Source organism: Xiphophorus maculatus, chromosome 7 (assembly GCF_002775205.1).
Source record: "Xiphophorus maculatus strain JP 163 A chromosome 7, X_maculatus-5.0-male, whole genome shotgun sequence".
Taxonomy (NCBI): Eukaryota; Metazoa; Chordata; class Actinopteri; order Cyprinodontiformes; family Poeciliidae; genus Xiphophorus; species Xiphophorus maculatus.
The window spans coordinates 11,947,445-11,968,117 of record NC_036449.1 but is presented as its reverse complement, the minus strand read 5'-3'; the positions used below and the strand labels follow the sequence as shown (position 1 = coordinate 11,968,117).

General features: G+C 39.8%; 1 protein-coding gene across 2 annotated transcripts; it reads right to left on the bottom strand.

The window, feature by feature from the left end:
* Positions 1–1,676: 1,676 nt before the first annotated feature.
* Positions 1,677–19,138, bottom strand: aff3 (AF4/FMR2 family member 3). 2 transcript variants are annotated; one of them, XM_014468437.2, is made up of 19 exons: positions 18,975–19,138; positions 16,710–16,754; positions 13,352–13,426; positions 12,496–12,529; positions 12,354–12,411; positions 10,659–10,710; positions 10,491–10,525; positions 10,166–10,346; positions 5,460–7,481; positions 5,219–5,343; positions 4,215–4,389; positions 4,026–4,132; positions 3,852–3,915; positions 3,251–3,387; positions 3,099–3,170; positions 2,910–3,003; positions 2,769–2,818; positions 2,450–2,655; positions 1,677–2,365 (listed from the first exon to the last, which is right to left on the bottom strand). In XM_014468437.2, the coding sequence occupies exons 1-19, from the start codon at positions 19,044–19,046 to the stop codon at positions 2,244–2,246; spliced, it is 3,726 nt and encodes a 1,241-aa protein (XP_014323923.2). In that variant the 5' UTR covers positions 19,047–19,138; the 3' UTR covers positions 1,677–2,243. The 2 variants fall into 2 exon arrangements, with proteins under 2 accessions (XP_014323923.2, XP_023192198.1); XM_023336430.1 differs by having other exon boundaries at positions 4,221–4,389.
* Positions 19,139–20,673: the final 1,535 nt, after the last annotated feature.

Below are 20,673 nucleotides of genomic sequence, written 5' to 3'. Positions count from 1 at the left end.
GAACACTTATAACCCACACAGTCTCGTTTCCGTAAAAGCAAATTATCTGCTAAGAAGCTTACTGCGTATTTATATTGTAGAAGCTGATTGCTCTCAATCAGGCGGTGTGGTTGTTTTTGTGCTGCCTGTTTGTTACCCTAGCACCAGTCTTGTCAGGGATTTCTGTTGTAAATATACCGTTTGATTTTGCTAGCTATTGCCCTGAGACCTCTCCAGTCCGGAAACTATATAGTCCTGCCTTGGTGACAATAACCTTGTGTTTCCTCTGAGGGGGAAAAAATTAGCTCAACCTCCTGAGAGCTTGATTTGTTTTGGACACGTGGACTCTTGGCTGTCTCGGAGGGACTGACAACAGGAAATGTGATGGAAATATAATCTTGTTTAAAACCAGCCCGTTAAACGACAGCGTCATTCTTCAGATATTAGATCACATCCAAGATGAAGCTTAACGCTGCATTTATGTAAATTAGACCTCGTATTCTAAAGAAAAGTCACGATGCTGTTTGATGCTATCCCAAAGACTCTTCTTATTGGATGATCTCTGTTGCTATGGCACCAGACATCTGATGCTGAGCGCTTCGGTCCCTCTAACATGTTGGTGCAGTAGTGGTTTCTCATCTGAGCTCTGAGCAACTGGACTGAGTCACATGTCTGGTTGTGACACAGTCAGTGGACGTGTGTGCTTTTACACATAACGTAGAAGGAAACCTGTTGACATCACCTCCTTTGTCCTTTAGATGTCCATTTTAGATTTAATTTGAAATAAGAAATAATACCCTTGAATGTTAAAAAACAACAACAACAAAAGCAAACAAAAAACTTATACATACCAATATTTATCAGAAAATTGGCACGGTAGCTTGTGCATATATTAAATATTGTTCTCAGAGGGCTGAATTTTAATGCAACAATTGACTTCACCTTTTATATTTTAATTACTGACATTCTTTTGTAAAAATATATTTTTACCTTGATATTGTTTTCTTTTCTAACATTCTTGTCAACATTCTTGACCATGATGTTATTTTTTACCAGCAATCAAAGAATAAAACATACTTTTTTGACAATGTACGCATACACCCCAAAATATATTTTTTAAAAACATCCCTAAGCAATATGTAGCACCTTGATAAACTGTTTGTAATAATCAACAAACACCAAGCAAGAATAGTTCTAGTTGGTTAATTGACCGCTTTTCATGGTAGATAAAGACCGAGATAATGATCCACAATGACAAGGAGACTGTTTGAAAGAAGTTGAATTGAGTCGTTTAAACCAAAGGACACTGTACAAAATGTTAATCATGGTTTTGGCAGCATCATGGGATGGGCTGGGACTGCTTAGTCGGTCCTCAGTACAGATGAATTGCATTTAAAGTCTATGGAATAAACTTTAGATTTATTCTCAATTCAACAGCTTCTGCCAAGAAGTGTGGTCAAATATCAATCTAAAACTTGTCCAGGTGTTTGGTGATGCCGATAATAAGAGTGTGGTTGAAGTAAAACTACTTAAAAGACAGAGAGCCATTTAGGGTGCATATGTGTGTATGACTAATTTTGACCATGTGGATAAAAAAAAAACCAATTCAATACTCCAAAGTTTTTAATGCATTCAAGCAAATTAGAAGAAATCCAGATCATGACTGTTAGACTCATAAGATTCACAACAACAAAATGTATTATTCATTCTCAGTTTATTTTTTTCTTACAAATAAGATGGTCTATCAAATATTGCACAGTAAAAAACAGAAGAAGTGAAAATATAAGACACTTTAAAGGAAAAATGGTTTAAAGAATTTCCTCTCTTTGCGAGTGATACACGATCGATCAGTGTTTTTTTTTTTACCATTTTCTCTTGTTGTGCACCCAGAGACAATCTTTGCTGAACAATAACAAAGTCTAAAACACAGATACGTTTCACTGTCCTTTGAGGTTCAGGGTTCATTTGGCAAAAAAAAAAAAAATTGAGACCTTAATTAGCTGCAGATTAATCCAACAATGAGGAAGAACATTGCAAAACTGGTCCTTTAGAAGGCTTTGCACACATAATGCTGGTGTTTACATCCCAACGTTCAACAAGGGCGGTTTGCGGCTTAGTGAGATTTTATATAAGTCCATTTTGACACACCACATTGGTTATCAGTGCTTTCCTCACAGCTGTTTGGAGATCTGCAGTCTTTTTTTGCAGAAAAATAAGCTTGAGGAGCAGCTTGGCCGGTTAAGGAGAAATCCTCTCTGTTGGAATCAGTTCAGTTTGGCACTAATGCGTATCCACTGAAGAGCCTGCCTGGTGTATTGAACAGCGTGAGCAATGCTACTGTGAAGAGTCAATGGCCCAGATAAAGTATTCAAGTAATTGAAGAATTCTGCAATGATAAAGACAAAATCAAATGTTTATATATATATATATATATAAACACACTGTCTCAGAATATACTGTATATATTTACCTTTATTCTCCTTTGCGAGGTTGTCTGCCACCTCCCAGTACTCATAGCTGTACAGAACACTGTTGGTGATGTTCAGGTGGTTTGCTGCCATCTGGTGGATGCGCTGGGGTATGCTTATGAGCGACGCAGAGCTGCTGCCCTCATTTGAACCCCGTCTGTGGTGTTTTGCAGTGGGTGACAGTGAGGACGGGAGTCCTGTTGTAGCCCTGGGAGTGAAAAGATACGTGCAGCAGACCGATGCCAATCAGTATAATTTCAAAGGCCAAAACAGAGGAAGCCAAGACGATTAAACATGGAAGCCTAATTATTATCCACTCACTTCCCAGAGTCCATCCAGCCGGGTGGCGTTGTAGGCACTTTGGGAGAACTCTATAATAAGACCAAAACAAAATGCATGCAGTCACACGTACCAACATTTTCCTATTCTACCAAGCAGTGATGTTTGTGTCATTAGATATACCTTGAAATAGTCAAGTAGCACTTTGGAGTACTTTAGTGCATGATCTTTTTTTAAGCGAAACATCTGCCAGTAAAGGAGGGCAAGGCATCTGAAACTGTAAATACAGACAGACCGCAAAACCGTTCTCAAAATGCTCATCCTTTGTCGCAGTGACAGATGTGGCGTAAACAGAGAGGATGACAAACGCACCACAGCACTGCCAGCTGTTTGTCTTCCTGTCTCGCTCCAGGGCCAGAGTGACCTTTGAGCCTCATTGCGTACCTTAAAACACATAGGGAACAGTCAAGTGTTTTACCTTGAAATCACGTTTGTTTTGGCAACGTTCAGTAGATGTAATTTACCGGATCAGCTCCACTGTCTCAGAATACATGGTGAAAGGAGACTTTGCCTCGAGTGGTCCCTCCTCCATCGCCTTCCCACATTCCATGAAGGACAGAGCCGCATCGACGTAGTTAACAGCTTTTCCTAGCTTGTCCACCTGAAAAAGGCAAGTAACAAAAGCAAATGAAGAAAACAACAATCAGCCATGTTCAAGAAGCATTCACTTGTCCTGTTCAGAACATAAAGTGTAAAAGCATCTATTAAAAACATTGCAAATTCAATGTTATTTCTGTATTTGCATGGTTTGTTTAAAATAAGACATAGATTATCAGGATCTGACTTTAATGGATCTACGCATAATAATCCAAAGGTAGATGTTTTCCCCACTAACAATAAACAGACATTTCAAATAAAAGTTTGAAATGCCACAATGATTGTTATGGTGATCCTTTTTGTTACTCTAATTTGCAAGCATTGCTGCTTTGAATGGCTGATTGAAACAACTATTAAACTCTTGCACACTTTTCTAGTAAAAATAGAAAAGTTTTTTAGTATTTATTTAAATTTATTGCATAATATCACAATCAAAATTTGGTATTGCACCAAATTTTAAAAACTCACCATTGCATCAGCACGGTGCTTCATCCGTTTAGCTTCATGTAAGTAGTATTCAGCATGGTGAGAACTATGAAAAAATTGAGCATACATAATTAAAACCTGATTTGTCACCAGTAAGTTGAACTATCTCAGTTTTATATGTGAAGTGAAAGCAGTGTGGAGACTTTGAAGACTCACATTTCTTGGCTTGGTACAGACCCTCTGTGACCAGCTGGTCCCCAGCTGGACTCGGGTGGTGGTTGATGCTGCCTTGATACTTTTACACACTCCACCTCAGTCTTAGGCTGCACATAAAATGCCAAAATAAGTCCTAATGTTGCAAGGAGAAGAGTTGTTTAAACAAAGGTTTATGTGCCAAGATGTCACCTTTACATCTGCATCTCTGCTCTTGTCTTTGCTCTTCTGTGCACGGGACTGCTGCTGTTCGGTAGTTGTCTTTGTTTTGGAGACGGGCTTGATGGGCTCAGGACTCTGGGGCAGTGGAGACAAGGGAGACAAGGGAGACGCTGGCCTCTTGCTGTCCAAGAACTCCTCCAGGTATCTTCAAGGAAATATATCCACAGATTCCTTTGAAACCCAAAATTATACATGGCAAAAAAAGGCAGTAGAAAACTTATTTAAGGTGCAACTGGCAGATAAGTTTGATATTTGTATTTGTTCTGTGTACTTCTTCCATTTCTAATATCACCTGGGGCAACTTCCCAAATGGCCAATACTGTCATGAATTGGTGGAGGAGGTGGTGAGGCAGATGCTGTAGACCCAGGTACGGAGTAAAAACGGTGGTTTTAATGCACAGAGTTACAAACAAAAATCCAACACAGTCCAAAAACCGAGGCAGCACTGCTGAGCGGAATCCAGGGCTCAACGCAGGTAGCAACAAGGCATACGAATGGACTAGACGCCAAATGAGACAAGGACCCGACAGAGATGCAGAGACACAGGTGACACTAAGTACACACGGGGTAATTAGGGAACGAGAAACACCTGGGAAACAATCAAGGGGAAGAGAGGACAACACGAAGACTCGGGGACACAGAAAACTCTAAATGCACAGAAAACACAGAACATGACAAATACCAAAAATCATCACTGCCTCTACTACCCTTAACACACAGTATAGGGTGCTATTCCACATATTCAAACCCACCTGGGATGTTGAGAAAACTCAGTTTTACTCTCATCTGACTAATGAACCTGGTTCCAGTTAAAGCAGACTTCAATGGACTCCCCACATTAATGGTTGTGATGGACGGAAATGACTCTCTCCTGCCATGCCTCCAATAACCAGTTGATATATAGATGGTTCAACGGTATGTAACGTAAACTAGAAGTGCCTAGAAGTGCTTTTAATGGCGTAAGGTGTTATTACCCATTGTGCACTGTCTCAGTAATGATGTTCTCAGCTGGTAATGATGAAGGTTCTTTCTGCCCTGGTGCCTCGTTTAGATAAAGAAGACTCCTCTTGGTTTCTCTTTGACCTATGCCATTCTCTAACTGGTGACAAAACAACAAAGAACAAGTAGACATAAAACATTTCTGTGTCATATTAATGTGTAGAAAATACTCTTGGTTTACTGTCTCAAGATAAAAGCGAAACATCTGTTTTCTACCTTGCGTTTCCTTTTGCCATCTGTAACGGAAGTCTCAAGGTCATAAACGTGTTTCATAGCCTCTTTAGATTTTTCCTTCAGCAATGAAGATGATTTGGAAGGGGATAGGTTTTTACCAGTGGAATCTGTAGGACTGTCCGGGACTCTCTTGAGAAGACAGAGGTCTATCTGCACCACCAGATTTCTTAGCCCCCGTTGGGCAGTGGAAGGAGTTTTTTCTCCTCGTCCAAATGGGACTAGTGTGTAGAGCCTTTGCTTTGCCTCACTTTGCTGCCTCCTCTCACATGGATTATCTGAACTGGGTCGTCTGGAGTGTACTGTCTTAGGCCTGGTAGTGTCAGGTCTGCTTGCAGCTTGGTTCCCTGTCTTGGTGACTCTCCTGTGAGAAGTGGACTCAGCTGAAACCTTGGTGATAGAGCCAAGACATTCAGATTCAGAGTCTGAGTTGGAGGGGGTTGTAGAAGATGATGATGATAATGAGGAGGAGGAGGAGTTGAAGGATGGTCTCTGGGGAGGTGGGGAGTGTGTGGATAATAGGGGTAATTGGTCTCTGATTACTTCTCTCGTCTCCTCACATCTTCTTCCCTTTTTTGTCCTGCCTTGACAGTCTAAAGTCTCTCGAAGGTGATGTGGTTTGTCGTTAGAAGACACTTGTCTGACCGCTTTCCATTCTTCCTTTGCCTGCTCCCCCTTCTTTCTATTTTCTCCTCTTGCTGTGTTCTTTCTCTCACCTTGCTGTTCTGTTGCTCTTTCCTCCTCTTCTTCTGGCAAACTTTGGATCCAGGGACGTCTTAGTAACTGCTCCTCCGCCAGCCTTCTGTCTTCCTTTCGTTCTAGCTTCCCTAGTTGTTGTTCATGATGATGTCTATCCTCCTTGCTTTCATGTATTCTCCTCTCTGTTTGGATCAGATGATGTTTTCTCTGAACTACTTCCTGTTCCTTAGACTGAGGTTTCCTTTGTGAAGTTTTGGCATGGTTTGGATGTGTGGGGTTTGAGTTTGTAGCCTCCCACAGCTTTGTCCAGTGTATAAGGTTAGAGAAGGGTCCAGAGGTTGACCCAGTAACAGAATTTCTGGTAGCTTTACTGGCAGATGTGGAATGAGTACTGGGAGCTGTGTTGGTTTCACAGCCAGTGGGGACTACATGCTTTGTTCTTTTGGGGCTTTGTTGTGAAGGTTGTTGAAATGGTGGCCGTGGCTTGGATTTGGATTGGTTGCCTTGAATTTGATCAAAATATGTTGGATTTTTAGTTTTGGGGTTGTTGGAAAACTGTTTAGTTCTTGGATATGAAGTAGACTTGTGTATAGATTTTTGATTGGGATTTAGTTGGGAATTTAAGCCTCCAAAATCTTTCAACTTGCTTTGGCTTTGGCTTTGGACTTGGTCTTGTGTGTGATGATTCTTAGACTTGAGCTGAAAAGAAGGTTGAAGATGAATGTTACTCGGGGGCTTACTCTTTAAACTGGTGCCAAGCAATGGTGCAATCCATGGTCTTATTTTAGTCCTGTGGGGGGTAGATGTTAGAATAGAATGTAACTGGTTCTGGTTCTGACCCCCATGATAGTGAAAACCCCTTGATGGAGTGGGTAAGGTGGGGCTAGGACTTCTTGGGAGATGGTTAGGTATAGGACTTGGGCTTCGACTGGTCCTTGGGGTACCACAAGGACTGGGGCAAACACTTAGAACTGGACTTGGAGGTGGACTATTTTGTGGACTAGAGGTAGGACTTGGACAGGTGCTGGGGAATGGGCTGGGACTTGGGCAGTAGCTGTAACCGGGGCTGGGAACTGGGCTGTTATTGTTACTGTAACTGAACTGTGGACTTGGAATGGGGGTTTGGCTCGGGCTATACTCCTGATTGCTGTCCCATGACCTGGCTGGTGAGGGGGCTCTCTGACTTAGCGGAGAGGCCTCGGGTTCTGCAATAGCCTGAGGCAAATCTTGATCAGTCCTGGCAGATTTTTTCTTTGATCTTTTCAGCCATTTATCTAACTGCCACTGGGTAGTGGAACGATGATCAATCTTAAGAAAACAAAAAAGAGAGAGACCAAAGGACACATGATTATTTTATATAAATCTTTGATGAGGTTGATGCACAAAGTAATGTTGAATCAAGAACCAAAGGTCCTGATTTGGACATTTCTTGCTAAAAGGAAACACATTCAAAACTTAGGCCAAATCCATATGAACCCAGATATTTTGCATGGCATAGATTTTCAACAACCATTGCGCAACAAAGTTAAGTTTTTGGTGACAAAAACTAATATTTAAATGATATTTAAAACTAACAAAACAAACAAACCAAAAAATAAATAAAATAATTATTTTCAAAGTGGATATTTAAAAAATATCCATTGGTGGTGCTTTGCACTGGGTATCTGTACAACAACAAAGAGCCACATTTTACACATGGACCTTCTGACTTTTTCTGCTTGATACCACAATAGCAGTGAATCTGTTTTTAGGGTTTTATCAGATTCACTTTGTCTTTTATGTTTCAAACATGCATAAATGAAAAGGAATAATAAGAGAAAAGGGTAATAATTGAATCAACTTTTTTGAGCTGCATATCATGCCATAATGTTATTCCCTCATCAAAAACATGCCCAGTGTGTTGCTTTGAACCATTTGTGCATGTTTGAGAAATTTTTTAATCTGCCATGGCAGTCATTCAGGGGTGCCTACTGCCTATTTGCTTGCTCATACAATGCGCTACCTATTTACACAAAACTCCATCTTTCATCTAAAATTCCCAGTCGAGCTCCTGCCCCACAATGCATCCCTCTCCCACCCAGCTTCTTCAGACTAGTGGCAGCAGCAATCCACTGGGTGGAACTGCGTGTCTGATGAACTTATCACTACAAACTACTTGTCAGTCCAACTCTCCTAAGAAGCGGCATCACTGAGAAGCATTGTTGTGATGAGGTCCAAAAGGGGAGTGTCAGAAAGGTTTGGAGATTCTTAAAGACACAGAAGCCAATTTCAAGGCATCAGATGTAGACATGATGTGAATGAAGTAAAATTTCTTTAAAGTTATTTTATATAAAGCATTTTCACAACAACTAAATGCAACATTTTTACTTGACTAGGGTATACAATGGCTCAAGGTGCCTGGAAAACCATTTAATCTAACATAAAATTAGATGTTAGAAAATTATTTATTTATTTACAAAATTGGAGTTAAAATATCTGTTCAGAAACATATCCAAAGTTTAGCAACAACATGTTCCTATATTTTCTGTTGATGTGTATTACATACACACTTAATAAATTTCCTTGACAAATTAACACATTCTGTATGTGGAGAAAACAAAACATTTAAGGTAACATTAAACTTCACAGATATAGTATTTCAGATTACATTTTAGTGTCACGGGTGTGTAAATGTGCATTTAAATTCTTTGACTTTTTCATGCACTTCTGTGACATTTATTGAAATATGCTGAAATAATATTCGTAATAAACCAACGTGACTGTCACACAACTTTGAAAAAGTTGAGAAAAATATCTCAAGAAAAAAAATGTAGCAAATAGCAATTTAATCTTTTCCGGAATTAAAGAGAAACGTCTTGAACTCTAATTAACCAATCCCAAGTATAATGTTTGTCTAAAAAACATAAAACAGAAAATGTACTTCTTATCAGTAGCCTGTATATTACATGCACTCACAGATGCAGTGCACTCACTCTGTGCTTCCAGAATAACTACACTCCTGTTTAGTCATGTCAATAAATTCCTTAATCTTATGTGTAAAACTGTTTTGAAAAGCATAAAACCTTTGAGGTAAACAAAAGTTTTTACTCTAATTAAAAAAACCAAAGAGTACTCACAGCCTGAGAGCACGCTTCTTTTTCTTTTACGCGTTCAGTTTTTCGGTCTAACCAGAAGAGCTAAATTAAACCTCGACTCCTTAAGTCAAACAGTGACCCCCACGCCCTCCACCTCTACCTCCACCTCCTACCCTCATACCTCGCTCTCTTTTCAGAGAAGACACTGCATCTCTTGTACCGTCTCAACTACCCTCCCTCCCTTTTTTTTTTTCTTGCTACCTGAAACTCTGGGTTTGCTGCTTCCATAACTGCTGCCCCCATTTTTTTTTCTGAAGGAGACACTCAAACACTCCATCTAAATGAAAACCACATGGTGCACCCCCTCCACCCCACCTCACCCCAACAAACACCCTCCCTCACTCTGTAGGGGCCCAGAATAGCATGTTCAGTAATACAGTCTGCAATGTCACACAGGGCCCTCCATTCATAACAGAGAAGCAGGTTTGCCCCTTCACTGCATACATAGCACACATGTCAACCACCACAATGCCCTGCACCTCCAAACGCTCTGCACATAATCTCTTAGGTCCATAAAACTTATCTGCAGTACATTCTTCCATGCACTTTGTTTAACACATGTCAGCATAAACTCGGCTCTTGATGACTTTCACCCCGTATGGCTTTCCTCCAAGACTCACCGTTGACATGACAGTGAGGGGCTAATTTCCACAGTTGCCCCTCAACCCCCCAGTTACAGGCATTCCTCATTGCTCTGTCCCTCCCCACACCTGCTGTGGACCGCATCGAGCCCCCCCACCCCTCACCTCACCCCATCTGTGGAGACTTCATCTTTAGGCACATAAACTCAGAAGGAGATCTACATGTGCTATTAAATAAATGAGCTGAATCAAATCGGGTGGCAGATGTATTTCTTACCTCCTTGTTGTTGCACTGTGGCTGCGCGCTTGCAGGCGACGGAGGATCTGGGTGAAGTTCTGGACTCGGGCTGTGAGAACGAAGGCTGCTGCTGCCTGACTCTGCAGAGTCTGAGTCCGAGGATTCTGAGCTGGAATGTCTCACCCTCCTGCCATGTGTGTGCGCTCGCTGCGCCGACAGACTGTCAGTCAAACCGGGTACAAACATCAGAGACGGCTCAACGGAGGCACCGAGCCAAGTGGAGCGGTGTTACACATGCAGTAAAACTGATTCCTAAAACCAAAATACCAATAGAGATCATTGAAAGAGAAATCAGTGGGAGTACCTGTGTCTGTCCCAGGAAGCTGACTCATGAATGGCCTTTGGGGACACAAAAACAGAAATTGATCATCCACTGCAGCAGCATAAAAAAAACTAGCAGAAGAATGGCAACTATCAGGGTTAAAAACATTTTAGACGTGCTTGAAGACTGAAAAGGCTGAGATTGACCTACCCTCTGAGTGTCATCTTCATCACTACTTATCTTCAGGTCATCAGCAAGCATTCTGCGAATGTACATTCAGAAACCTGAGCTGTTTAGCTTTTAAAGCTCCATAAAATACTGCAGTGAACTCATGCAAGGAAAATTTCTTTATAAAAAAATAAAAACAAGAAAATATATAATAAAAGCTAAAGGGACATAAACTGGGATGATTTTACTTGTATGAAACAGCCTAACTGATGTTGCCCTCCTTATTGTCACTCCTGGTATAGCTGGTACATCTTTGCATGATCACAGGATCAGATTCCTATATGTTCGCCTATGTTTTCTTATCAGCCATGAGGTGAAAAATCTGAGGTCTAATATAAGAATGAAAGAATGTGGATCTTGTGACTACTGGACACTTTCTGTGTTTATTTGGCCGTATTCTTTGCATCATTATACGGTTGAAATACCAACTGATGACTCATTTATAGTTTTCTGGCAGAAATCATCACTTTTCTTAACAAATTCCCTGTTAATTTAAAGAGTCCGTGGTTCCATGCACTCTAACAAGATTTAATAATGTTTCCAGAGCCTTTGGAAGACAAACAGATTCACAGCATCACAGATTATCCCAAAACGGAGGGTGAGCTGCTTCTTCATATGATGATCATGTGTTTCACAACACCAAAGTCACTCTGTTGGTTTCTTGTGAAATCAAATATTTCCATTATTATTTAAACTGGTTGACATCTTGAGCAACAGGGCTCCTACACATGTTTCAGGAAGAACTCCCAGAAACAATATTCTGATATTGTAAAATGATTTTACAATTATTTTAGAATATAAAATACAATGACTTTATGGCTGATATTTCAGCAGTTGGCAGGTTTAAATATGGAAGAAAGGAAAGAAGAAGAAAAAGACAAAATGAAACAAAAAGATAAATGTATTTTTTGTCTGAAAATACAAATATTTTATCATGGTTTTTTTTCTCAAAGTAATCCCTAAATACTAAAAGCTAAATGTAAGCCCCATACTTTTTCAAAGTGCATAGAAAATAATGCTCAAGAAATCATTTTTAAATTTCAATTACAAACAATAGTTCTGTTTAACACCAGCGGGCAATGGCATGCCAATAAATGTGGAAGTTGCTGTCTACCACAAGATTTTAGCTAATATTTTTCAATTGTGGTTTTACAATTCATTACAGACTAAACGACTAAAAGACTACAGATTAGCAGAGCATCTTGTAATGATCTCTTGAACATAAGTAAGGCTTAAATAAGCAAATAATGCCAATGTCTGACAGTTTAGGGGGGGAAAAAATCTGTTTCATAACAAAGCTTGTAAAATAATGTGAGGCATGCAGTTGGCTCCCACCCCCTGAACATGTGTTTCAGATTAAAAGCAGGATGTAAAAAGTTAACAAACAGGAGCACATCGGTCTTCACTGACAACTTTCAGGAATGTAAAGTAACCCTTGACCCAAACTGCTGCCTGAAACACGGTTAGCCTGCTTAACGTAACGTATCCAATTTCACATGTGTTCTTCCCTCTTGATCAATTTGCCTGGTAGCTGTTCGAATGATAAAGATCATAAATTTGTTTTAAAGAGGTTACACAGACAAACAAATCAAATGAGTGGCCATTCCTGCATGTGCCACAGCAGCGGTTTACGGGACGTGACCCGAGCCGGATCACGTTTCTTTAAGCCCGACTTACGATTTGTGAGGTGCCACGTAAGGATGACGAGCCATTCGCTGTTGAGTGTCCCCACGGCCTGACAACAAAGAGAGAAAGCATTAAAAGGGATCTGCTTGGGAATCACACAAAGACGCAAATTTGTCAGTCAGTCAATTCATACTTTGCCTTTGTTGGGCGGCTGGATGCCTTGCATCCTGGGGGAAAAAAAATAAAAATAAAAATATAATATTCACCTTTTAAAAAAATCTTTATTAATACAATAGAACCTCTGCTTATCTGCAGATACACTCTGAGAACATCACATTTCACCCTCAAGGTAAAGTAAACATGAGGTGCGGGCTTGTGGGATTTGAATTTTGTTTTTCAAACTGGAAGACTTGCTCATTTGTTAACACAGTGTTACTAAATATAGAGGACTCAAGTAAATTGTTTATTTCACATCTGTAGTTAGGTGGCCACTTCCCTACACTCCAAACGTGTGTCCTGTTTGGTACCTCGAAGAATCAAAATGGCTTTCTATTCTGTAAAGCTGAAGTCAAAGGCTTACATGGAGTGATCACGATCAATAATATCAGATCAATCTGATAATCATCCATGTCATCAGAAATAGTAGACCTGATTTGAACTGGTTAGTCTTTTGAGCATTGCCCAGAAGTTTGATGTTAGTCTGTTTCTTTCAAAAAACAGTTTAAATGTTTGCTGGAGATCATTGTCTCTCTAAGTCCAGACATCTGACAGAAAGTGTCACCCCTAAGTGGAAGGAAATTGGTTGGTGTTCAAATAAATCCCACGAAACCAGCCAGGCTAAAGCCCTTCATAAACAGGAAGCTGATAAAGACCCAAACAGACCCTAGATGTAATAATTTAATCAAGTTTCCTCTAAGCTCATTAAAACAATGAGCTTAAAATGTTTTCATTCCCTCCCCCGCCTAAAAAAATAGAGTTTAACAAACCAAACCTCATAAAACCACATGTAGTTCCCTTTTAATTAGACAAACAGAGAAACACACACACACCTTAGGGTTGTAGAGGATTCGCTGGGTCTGTTCCCCCCCCAAGGCTTGCTGGGAAGGCCAGGACTGAGTCATGTCCTGCTCATGAAAATAGGAGTGAGGTTAAAGGTGACTGGGGAATCATAACAAAGGAAAGCACACTGAACTTAGGGACAACTTTCTCCTCCCTTGCACATGCACACGCAGCAGAGATCAACATCTGACTCTCATTCATGGCCCTGCTCCTCCCCTGATGATTCTTGATGGAGACAAGTGTTCACTTTAGGGTTGGGTTCAGGTTGAAAGATGTGAATTACATGCTTGAAGTGGTTGTGATCAGTGACTATGCAAAAAAAGAAAAAAGGAAACCCCTCATGCTGCGAGAACTTGATCATGTAGCTCCGTTTCTGGAAGCGTAAACTAGTCACAAACTGATGGGTAGAAGCTGCTTCTTATAAGCATGAAAGAAGGTAAAATCTGTCTGTATTTATCAAGAAGAATGAAGGTATTGCAGGACAATAGCATATGTGGATTGTTAAAAGTATTCACTCCCAAACCTGTGAGCCACCATGCAAAATTTATGCAAAGAATTTCAGTTAGAAATTATCAGCTTCCAGAGCAACATTTAGAGATTCAAGACTCTTGCAAGCCGCTTACAGCTGAAGACAGTTTGACAAAAATAAAGGAAGAAAATTCACTCTGCAGATTTGAACTATTTTGGAGAGTGAGAGGGGGAACTCACTGTAAAAATCATCCCCCCTGCAGCGGTGCATTGAGACAGGAAACACATCTGGTATCTGCGCACAGTATTTTTTTGTGAAGAGGTATGTCAACCGTTATAACCACATAAAAGGAGTTTATTTGTGACAGAGCTCACTCACAAAACAAGGAAAACAATGCTTATTGGTTGAGGCATTTTGAATGCAAACATATGGCTTCAATCAGAAGAATTGCTTGTATTTAATCTCAGCCCACACACACGTATATAAATTTATATATCTACATATGTCTATATGTAGATATACTGTAAATAGTGGAATTTGCTACCACACAGCAACCACACAAAACGTCAGCGACTAATTTTGTGCTACTCACTTATTTTTTTAAATTTCATTTTAAACCTTTTAGTTATTTTTCTTTTGATTTTTGGGACTTTGGTTTTGGTTTGTTTTATTTGGGAAATTTTCACTCTGCTTTCCATGTTCAGTTCATTCATTAGTTTTAAGATTCCTTCTGCTTTTGTTTCTGCAGTTTATAAGCATTTTTGGGGTTTTTTATGATGTACAGCGCCTAGAACTGCCTTGCTACTAAAATGTGCTACACAAATAAACTAATAAACTTGATTGATCAATTGATTGATTTATATTCTGCTCTACACTGCAGTTTCTACAACTATTCTCTGTAGATACTCCTGTTTTATTTTGAAAACCTCTGTTGCTTCTGTCTCTTTGTCACTTTTTTGGTAGGGATCTCAATTATTTCTTATGATGGTTGGTTTGTATACTTCTCTGGTCTCTGTTTCCTTGTTTACCTAGTTATACCCTATCTATCAGTCAGTTTCTCCCAGTTCTTCTTTGTTGTCCCTCACAGTTCCTTGCTGTAAGGAACTGTGAGGGACATGTTGCTATTAATCAATGACTTGTTCCTAGATCAACAATCACTTCTCCAGCCTAAATCTCTCCTCAGGTAGTATACGTGTGTCAGAGCCTCACATTGTGACACTGGCTTGTCCCCTTGTGGTTCTACTGCTTTTTTTATATATGCTTTTTTGTGACTCAGGGTTTTAAATTTTCACCATTTAATTTGTAAAGAAGTGTATTTTCATCTGCTTGGCTCTTCTTTGCATTTGGGTTTTTCACTTCACCATTACATTGCCTGTTTTCCTATGAAGCAATCTGTTCAATTAAATTAGAAGGGCATACAAATGGGCTCAGTTTGGGGATTTTTCCCAAGCAATCAAAACATTTCTTCAACTCCAAGGGGAGTTTGAAGTGAGGGCATTGGAGGCCTGAAATATCCTCAGTATTTGGTGAACCTGGCCAATTTCTCAGTCTCCTCTCCCCCTCTCCACTCATAACAATTTACCCCTGAGGGGGAGTGTTTCCTCTCTGTGCTCATCCTTTTCACTTCATTATCTCCCCTTCCTCAGTCACCAAGGACACAGTACCAACCCTCGTCTCTTTCCTCCTCCAACAACAAAAACGTATCCCAGGTGGAACATCTTGTGTTGCCGTCTTTCTGCTCTTTCCCACCCCATTCCCTCCGTTTACCATGGTATCTTTGCCATTTATTCTCTTAAGTTCATTCAAGCAGAGGGAGAGAGAAAAGTACAGGTGTACCTCAATAAATTGCAGCTAATGTTATATGTATTTATCACACTCGAGGTAATGTTTCTAAAGCATTCAAAAACATTGTTATTAGGGTTAATGAAAACATAAAATTCAGTTTGTCATTTGAAAATTATATAAAACCCAGAAATTCACAAATGTTACAGGCTGTAAAATCAAGGGGAAGACTGCTGGTTTGAAAGTTGTCCTTCAGATAGTTACTGAAACCTGCCACAGTGATCCATATCAATGGAGAGTTGGGGAAGATTCAGAAATCACGGACTGAAGCTGGAGTCAGGGTTTTACGAGCCACAACAGAAAGACGTACCCAAGATATGGGCTACAAATGTCGCACTCGTGGAGTTAAGCCACTCTTGAACTAAAAATGAGGGATGCAGTCTGCCTGGGCCATGAGGAAAAAGAACAGCACTGTTGCGTAGTGGTCCTTTGTCATTTTTTCAGGTGAAAATAAACCTAGCATTTAATTTATGACTCCAGGTTCAGGAGCGGAGAGGTTCAGAATCAATTGGACATGTAAATTGACAGAATTTTGAATGATATTCTAGTTTATCGTGTTGTGCCTCTATTTGTGTAAAGAAACCTATGGCAGATTAAATATAAGTTTAAAAGAAAGAAATGAGACTCATTTAATTGATCATCTACAGAGAATAGTCACTTTTTATGTTATTGAAATTAATTTATTGTTGTTTGTCACTATGCATATGTACAATAAGATTAAAGATCACAACACATCTGTAAAATGAATGAGTAGAAACATTACTTTCTCAGATCTCAGCTAAAGGAAGAGTCAGTCGATTAACTGATGCATAAAATCATGCTAAGTTGCTGCTTGGGTTTCCTTCTCTAAGCAGCTGGATCGTCCGTTGAGTCAATTTTCAAATGACTGAACGCTTGCGACATTAAAAACGAATGCAAGTGAGGGAACTCGCAAAGCGCAAAATAAACTTCAAATGTGACCTGATTCATTTAGAGACAAAACTGCTGTCATTATAAAACAAATTGTTCATATTATGTGTTATTTATTTGCTCCTTACCTCGAGAATATCTTTGGCACAGCACTTGTGTTGGCTTCTTTTTCCCTGCACAAACCAAAGAGTGGAGAACTTTTTTTTAAAGGAGCAGTGTACCTTAAAAAAAAAAAATTTAAGACAGACACTGACAGTGACAGGTAGCCTTGTGAACCACAGAGTAACTTTAGATGCAAATTTCAAATGCAGAACACAATAACGCATGACATGATGATCAACAAACAGAGAGTATATCAGACAAGAAAAGCTGATCAGTTATCATCAATCGTTGCTCACCATCTGATCTTGAAAAAGCTATCATCCAGACAGTCATAAAAACCCTTTACCTTCGCGCCTTTTTTATCTGCTGCATTCAAAACCCACTGTAACACTTTACTGTAACTCTAACAGCTTCACGCACACACACACACACACACACACACACACACACACACACACACACACACACACACACACGCCTACACACCCCCACACACAGTAACTGTGAGTCTCTCTGAACCTCGTCGATGACTCATATCTTAGTAATCACAGCTGCAGGATGATCAGCCGGATACTGACACTGAGCAAAGCTACTTTCGGTTTCAACATCCAACATCTCATGGTAAAATCCCTTTCTGAGCAACTGAACTCACAGGTGAGGATCAGAGAAAAATGCAAGAACCATACAGTACAAACATGTTACTGTAATCACTGCCAGTATGTGTTACTACAGCAGGTTTACGCTAATCAACAAATAATGCTTTCCCCTTTTTCTTGTAGAAATTTTGAGTCTTTTTATTTTGGCATGATCCACATCTAAAGCATCATAAAGCTCTTTGGAGTCTTTGAACTTGAAAAAGTCTGATACAAATACTTATTTAATATTTACCATCTACTGTCATACTTGCACCAGGTAGCTGACTGTTTAACTGCTCAAAGTTTTTGACTGGAATATATTGTTCACAACTATTGAACATTTTCATATTCTGTCACATTTCTGTTGTTTTTTTTTATTTAAATTTCGTGCGACCAACACAAAGTGGAATGTTGCATTCATCTGCAACCATTTGCTTTCAGAAGTCACCTAGTTAGTAAATGGAGTCCACCTGTTTGTGGTTTAATGTCAGCATAAATCAGGCTGTTTAGTGAAGGCTTGTTAGAGAAGATAAGTGGACAAACAGCACTGTCAGGACCAAAAAAACCACATAAATCCACATCTCAAACATGAGAATGTGTCACTTTTCCAACAATTAGTTGTGTGCTCTATAAATCTGGGCTTTATGAATGAGCGACACAAAGTAAACCAGTAGTCATTAGCAGAAAATGTGCGGAAGAAGGTGCTACGAATGTATAAGATAAAAATGCAGCCTTATGGCTTATGTAAAAATTCTGCATGGAGAAAAATTAATGCAACTACAATAGGCCCACCCCAGTGGTGAAACATGGCGGTGGTCACATCATGCTGTGGGAATGCATTTTTTGGTGTTCCTGTAAAGCACCAACACCCGGAGACTGAAAACAAATGGTGCCGTAGTTTCAACATTTTCATTTGTAAAGAATGGAAAGTGATATATAATTTTCCCTAGACTCAGTTCTGCACTATGTTGCTCTCTCATCTTAACTACCAATAAAATACACTGTGGTTAAGTTTTAAGAGTTATGGAAGCTTGTGCAATTTATTTTATGTATGTTATCTAACTATGCAAATTTTGGAGCATTTTTTGAGCCTTAGGCACTAATTATAACACATAATTACAGACAGTCTAGATTTCAGCTTCCTGTGGTTCTGCACACTAAATTAAATTTTGTCCCTCTTCACATTTCTGTTAGTTTTAGCCTCATTAGCACACAAAACATTCACTGGCACAAGTGCTGCAGGCTACAACTCTGGTGCAATACCCAAGTGAGTTAACCTCCATACCCCCAGGACCCAAACAAACCACAACCCATCATAACACCTGCAACAATACAGACAACACCAACTGTTGCATTCTTAAAGTATTTCCAATTACTAAAGTTATGCTTATTAATTGCAGCATCACAATCTCAGATTCAAAGTAAAGCAGAAAACGTTAAACCTTATAAGCTAATCGCGTGTATTAGGTGAAAAAGTTTATTAAGTCATCTTCTGCATCTCTTCACTAAATTTAAACGTACTCAAATTTCAAGGATTCGGATGAAGCTGGTTCCGCCCATTTAAAGTCCAACCACTGAAGCATACTCCACATTTAAGAAGTTCACACAGACCATATTTAATGTAACTTGTCTCTAAGCTTCAGTCCCGGCTCTCACCTGAGAATATGCGTATCGGAGCAAAAGGCAGACAATGGAAAGTTTCCCTTTGCCACCGAGGACAGTAGGCATGGTTCCTGGATGTTCAGTGTCCTCCTCCGGTGTCCATATCAGTGAGGACGCGCGTCAGTGACCTGACTTCGCACGCCGCTCTCTCTCTCTCTCTGTCTCTCTCTCTCCCTCCGTGTCCGTGGGCGCTCCTTCCCCTCCATGTGACGGACGGACACAGACCGGGGATGTAGGCGGGTCGGAAACGTCACAGATGACGGAGCATTACGCGAGGGGATCACGACTCGCTGGCTGTAGGCATCGCCAGTGCTTAGTTGTCAGTGAACGGTGAGGGTATCACGGCTGGCATACCGATGATATAAAGATGATTTATTAGACGTACAGTTTCACCCTTGAGGTCTACTGAGATTATGTCTTTTAGGGTTATGAGGGTACAGAAAGCTGTAAAAAACAAACAAACATTCCCCAAGTTGAGATTTACTGCCTTTTGTCAATGACAAGATATAATAATAATTTTAAAAAACTGTCTATTATGTTTCTGTCCTGACACTGAGACACATAAATATTTGTTTACATTTCAAAGCAAGGTAATCTGATCAGATGCAGTCTCCTGCTAAAACAAGCCTTTTCCCATTTTGTCACAACATATTGGGATTTTAAGTGATAAACCAACATAAAGTAGCAAACTTGTTCATGCTGTGTGAGATGTTCAGAGCTTTGGATGATTGATTTGAACTTCTCCATAACTTTCTCCCTGACCTGCCTGCTGTGTTTCTTTAATCTTTATGATTTTCTAATAAACCTCTAGTCCATTAAAGCTGAATTTATACTGAGATTAAACTGCAAACATGCAGGCTTCTTAAAGAAAATGTTCGCATTGAATTTTATTTAAAGATATCAGCCTAAAGAGGTCTAAACAGAATTGCAAGACACACTTTTAAGAAGAAAACACAGTCTTTCACATTAGCAGGAAAAACTTTGTTCTAATTATATGTTTTGTTTTTATCAAACATATAAGATGTGAAACAAATGTTTCACATCTCAGTGCAACAATTGTTCTTTTAATCATGTATTAAGGAGCATGATTTGTGAGCATACTATCACAAAATGCATTTAAAAAACTGAGACTTAAGATGTGGTTTATCTTATCAGAAAATGCAGATGTGATCATCTCTCTTCCAGACATCTTGTCATTGCTTCATGTCTGGCCCATCAGTTACTCTGCTAAATGCAGTCAGGCCTGTGAAGCGGCTCGGAGCTGTGCAGGCTTTAATTTGTCATCTTAAAATGCGAGCTGTCTCCCTGAGTCAGACGTGATGCAAGAGAGAGAGAGAAGCAAAGTCTTATGGTGACTGATACATTAGAGCTTTGATTTACGAACATTGGCTGGTACCTTTATATTTCTTACTGATTAAACCTTGAATTTGGTTATGGCTGCAGCTAACAGAGAGTTCAGTCAGAGCCAACATCCTCCTCCACACAGTAGCACCCCTGGTTACAGACCCATGGTGACAGAACCTCACAGGCCTGGCAGCATCCCTCGACACCGCCTGCTTCAAACATATAGCCTCAGGAGTCATCGCTCCTACCAACACTCACGCTTCTTTTTGTTGTTTCGTACACATATGCTGAATTGTTAAACAGGGAAGAGAGCTCCATTGTGTCTGAGTTACGTTTGAACTGTGTAACT

Excerpts from the sequence above, each read along its gene's own strand:
- aff3 (XM_014468437.2), bottom strand. The coding sequence starts at position 19,046 with ATGCCTACTGTCCTCGGTGGCAAAGGGAAACTTTCCATTGTCTGCCTT. Across the intron at positions 10,711-12,353 it reads TACGTGGCACCTCACAAATC|AATGCTTGCTGATGACCTGA; the intron begins GTAAGTCGGGCT and ends GTACATTCGCAG. Across the intron at positions 4,390-5,218 it reads ACTGAGACAGTGCACAATGG|ATACCTGGAGGAGTTCTTGG; the intron begins GTAATAACACCT and ends ATTTCCTTGAAG.